At 53.7% G+C, this 4,718-nt stretch overlaps 1 protein-coding gene across 1 annotated transcript; it reads left to right on the top strand.

The window, feature by feature from the left end:
* Position 1: 1 nt before the first annotated feature.
* LOC102886949 (zinc finger protein with KRAB and SCAN domains 4) lies at positions 2-4,369 on the top strand (the record flags this gene model as incomplete). The annotated part of the gene is made up of 4 exons (XM_025040836.1): positions 2-325; positions 1,733-1,877; positions 3,024-3,106; positions 4,240-4,369. Coding segments are annotated over 4 exons (666 nt in total), but the record flags the coding sequence as incomplete, so codon positions are not given.
* Between the last annotated feature and the right edge of the window lie 349 nt (positions 4,370-4,718).

Here is a 4,718-nt window from a genome sequence, read left to right as displayed (position 1 = left end):
GGTGGAGGACGAGGAGGCGGGTTCGAGCCGCAGCCCCGCTCGGGGCCCCGAGCGCTGCCGCCTGCGCTTCCGCGGCTTCCGCTACCCCGAGGCCGGGGGGCCGCGCGAGGCGCTGCGCCGGCTCCGGCAGCTCTGCCGGCTGTGGCTGCGGCCCGAGACGCACAGCAAGGAGCAGATCGTGGAGCTGCTGGTGCTGGAGCAGTTCCTGGCCGTCCTGCCCGCGGAGCTGCGGGCCCGGGTGCGGGGACGGTGTCCGGAGAGCGGCGAGGAGGCCGTGGTGCTGCTGGAGGGTCCGCAGAGGCAGCTGGACGAGCCCAGGCCGCAGGTAGAGGAGAGGCTTAGCGTCCGAGAGCCGTGGTCTGCAGGCTCCCGGATTCTCGAGGGCGGGGGGGGGGGGCATTCCTCTAAGATCCACATGTGCTCAGTCTCTCTGTGCACGGCGAAGCCCCTCGGCAGTCAGGTGAAGTCCCCGGACCCCTTCTCGTAATAACCTTTTTTAATGTATCGACGAAAACATAAAGGATTGCAAAGGATCTCCGTTATATCGGAATACAGTTAGTCGAGCGTTGGCCAAATTTGTGAGACAGTTACATGCGTGCTTTTTAAAAACGAACGCGCTAAATAGTAAGATCTAGGGACGGGCCTAATAAGGGATCATGTCAAAGCATGGCAGGCACGAGTGACTTGGACAACATTTGCCGGGTTGTACTGTCCTGTGAAAACATCTGCAGTTTCTGTCGGTGACAGAGCCCTGGGTACGCTTGCGCCGACTTGCTTGCTTTGTCGCTTCGATATATGACGGAAGGAAATAAGGAAATGCGAGATTTCCCTTAGAGGCCAGTAACAAAAAGAATAGCTTTTTTCTGTCTAAGTTCACAGGCCACTTGGGAGGGAGCCCGTGGACCACAGACGTCAAACTTTTGGTAGCAAGTGGGTTGATGTTTTTCCCTGCATCTTCTTGCCTGTTTCTAGAGTTTGTTTCCTCTTGGCCTTATCTCGTGTCCTTGCGAACGTTCCTTCAGGGGACGTGTGGCCAGAGCCTCCTGGCCAGCGACCAAGAGACCAGGGTTCTTAACGGGGATCTCCTGCCCCCGTGGCCCGTAACCGAGAAGTCATTTCCAGTCACGTATCTTCAGGCTCCTCGTTCCTTATAGAGGACGTGGGAAATTCTGAATCGCCGATGAGAACGTCACTTGAAAACCGTAACTTAGGTGTGAACGTCTGGAGGGCAGCCTGCACGAAGGGGGATGTACCATGTGCAGGGCCCAGTGTTGGGCGCTTTCACGTACGTGGTCCTTATTTACCCGTCTCCCAAACCCTGTGAGCTAGAGATTATTATCCTCATCTTTCAGGTAAGAAAAGATAGTAGTATTCCCTGAGAACGTAGCCCCCATTCCCAAAGTGCGTTCACAGAAGCGCACATGTAAACGAGGAGGGATCAGAGAGTAACGGTCAAGAGCGTGGGCTCTGGAGTCATTCTGCCTGAGCTCCCATGACAGCATCGTCACTAATTGGCTGGGTGACCTCGGACCAGTTCCATAAACTCTGTACCTCGGTTTCCCCATTACAGACATAGAGACAGGAACAGAACCAAGCTCATGGGGTTGTGGTCTGCACTAAGCGAATTAACATTTATAAAGCCCGTAGAAATTGTGCCCGGAAAAGAGACGGTACTAGCACATATAGAGCACGATAGGAGGGTTTGATGAATGCATAAACGAGTGACTTCTAGGTCCCAGGTGGTGACCAGGGGCAACGGCTCTGTTCCAAGATGGCAGTGTTGACACCGGCTCGGAGGTCCCGAAGTCCCCAGTTCCAGCCGGTGAAGGCGCTGCTCGAGCGTGAATCTGTGGGACCCCAGCCCTCCGCCGACGGAGGTGAGGATTAACTCCCGAGCGGTATGAATTCTGTCGCCTCGATTGAGTTTCACGTCAGGGTCCCCGTCACAGATCTTCCCTGTGACACTGAGACTAAAAGGGAAGTTTCACACAGTGTGCACAGCTTTCCTATCCCGACCTGGACTCAGTAAGTCAGACTTTATTGACATTTGCATTTGGAAAGAATCGATTTTCCAACAAGACAGCGCTCTCCATCCGTTTAACACGAGCGAATGGAGCCCCCTATGTGGTGGCCCGCACGGTAGACACCGGGGACAGATTTGTCAGTGAGATGTTTTTCTCGCTGCGATGGACCTTACGTTCTGTCGGGGAAGACAGCAGATAGGTTAACGATACAATTTCAGACATTGCTAAATGGCGTGAAGAAAACAAGGCCGAATCGGCAAAGCCAGCCAGGGCATTGCAGAGGTTGTCGGGCTGCTGTAGCGAGGAGAGTGCGACCTGCTAAGCCCGTGGCCGGTAACTAGAGCAGGGGGACACCACTCAGTGGGAAACCGGTCCCCGCTCCCAGCGTCCCCTGTGCTGTGACGTGAGGGCGATTCCCGACACACACGCTCTGGGACACGCCAGTCATTGTCAATTTTGTTTCTCAGCAGAGGTTCTAGCCTGAACTCTGTGAGTTCGCCTCTCATAGGAGACCCTGAAGTTCCCCTTCCTTCTCTCAAAACTGAGGGAGTTCTCTGTTAGCAGACACCCATTTCCTCCTTTCTGGGCCCAGCCTTGGCTGGCTCCTCTTCGTTTTTTAAAACTAGAGCAGAAAGCACTCTACAGCTATAAAGACACTGTAGCAGCACTAACAACAATCCCCTCGCGCCTTCTCTCTGTAAATTCAAGACGAAAGGATCTCCAGATGGAAGGCTCGGTTGCGTGTTTAGGTTGCTTTCAGTCCACCATTCCCAGCAAGGGTTCTGCCTCTTTGTGTACTTTTCGTACGCCCGTCCGCAGAGCACGCCACATCTCTGGCCCTTGAATTGGAGCTTGTGGGGATCGGGAAATGTGGGGACAGAGCACTGTATATGAACTTCCTGGCGGGAAAGTACCAACCCGGTGTTGGAATGCGGCTTCCACAGGGCAGGGAGGCGGAACGCGCAGGCAGGTCTCACCCTGGGCCTCTCTCCTTCCCAGCTCTCCAGGTGTCTGGGCTCGCCCTGGGAGGGTGCCACACGGGAGACACAGGGGTGGCTGCCAGGCTCACCCCAGAGTCCCAGGTGAGCTGCAGCCCCTCTCTCACCTCGGCGCCCTTTCCTACTGCGTGCTTCCCATGAGGGTCCTCCCTCCCCGTGCCCCTCCACCCCATCCCAGACCCTCCACTCCAATCCTAGACGGGATTTCAGTGTTCTTACGTACACGCCCAGGTGGTTTCATGGTGGTTGAACTTCTTTTTTTGGTGCCTCGTTGGGAGCCTTTTCCTGCTTTGTTTTTCTCCTAAAAGCAACACTGATCTACACAGATGGTTAATATCTTCCACATGCTTTGTATTATAGCCCATCGTTAAGTAACAGCATGATAGTCACTTTGAGTTTGCAGTGTGACCTGTGACAAGATGACTTGTGACTAAGAGAGACCGCTCAGTGACCCTCATAAACTGTCTTCCTGTAGCATTTTCTGGTTTTATTATAGCTTGGGGGGCTGACAGACTGTGCTCCCCAGATCTTCACTATTCTCTATCTTTGGTTGCCCCCTTCAGAGGGATTTTCTTCTCCGATAAGGACAGTTTAGCAAATGCAAGCTGAAGATTTTATTGTGATGGTGATTCGGTTTTGCTCTCTCAAAAGTTTAAGGGAGTATCCTGTTGGCGAGGGATATAAATCCATGGCTTCTGCCTTCAAGAAACCTGAACGAGAAGGACCAGATAAGGCACGTCCTTTTAGCTCAACTGACAACGCAGTCTGAACCACCTTCACTTACACTGGGTTTTAACCTCCTACCCAGGTCTCTGTGTCTTTGGAGGCAGTGTCCATTTTCTTTCCTGACTTTTCTCACCTCAGACCTCGATTTCATTGTATTAAAAAAATGACTAGACATGAACCTCACCCCCTTTTCCAGAGCACACCGCAAGTCCCCTGAAAGGTTTGGATTTGGTTTTATGTCTTTCCCTGTGTTGGTCTTCGTTTGCCAAACCTTTTCCCTTTTGGACTGTTTAGGTATTAAGCGAAGCGCTTAGCCTAACGAATGTTTTGTTGATCGTGATGTGAGCAGAGGAGGCCGTAAGCAGGCAAAGGCTCCCACGCTGGCTCTTTTTCCCAGAGCCCTTTAAGAGTGTGGGCATCTCTGGCAATGTGCCCAGCTGCAGGAGTGACCTGTGGTGGGAGGTGCTAGGTGGGATTACCTGCTGTTTCAGGGGCTGCTGAAAATGGAAGACGTGGCTCTGACCCTCTCCTCTGGATGGACAGAGCTGGACTCATCTCCGGTGAACCTGCACAGCGATGAAAGGCAGGAGGACGGTGGCCACTGAGCTCCCTGGGTTGAGACCGCTTTTTGGCTTCCTCCGTGCATGAGTACCTGGTGGGCTCTTAGAAGCCATTGTTGGGATTCAGAGCCCTGGTCCTGACTCGCTCCCCACCCACTTCCCTCGCTTGTTTCTCTGCCCTGCCTGTGGTCTCATCAGGTTAACTGGGAGGAAGCAGGTAAACCCCTAGAACAGAACAGGCCTAGCTCATGGTGGACACTCAGTAAATGGTGGTGCCCTCCTGATGTGAGTCCCGACAGAGGGGGAGAGCCATGGGGTGTCTTCAGGGGATGGGCCCTGGGAACACAGAGTGTGTGTGTGACCTAGAAGTGACTTCTGAGGAATCACAGGCCACTTGTGACTAAGGAGAA

Source organism: Pteropus alecto, unplaced genomic scaffold (genome assembly GCF_000325575.1).
Source record: "Pteropus alecto unplaced genomic scaffold, ASM32557v1 scaffold49, whole genome shotgun sequence".
Lineage (NCBI taxonomy): Eukaryota > Metazoa > Chordata > Mammalia > Chiroptera > Pteropodidae > Pteropus > Pteropus alecto.
The sequence above is the reverse complement of the archived record's forward strand: the minus strand, read 5'-3'. Positions and strand labels throughout refer to the sequence as shown.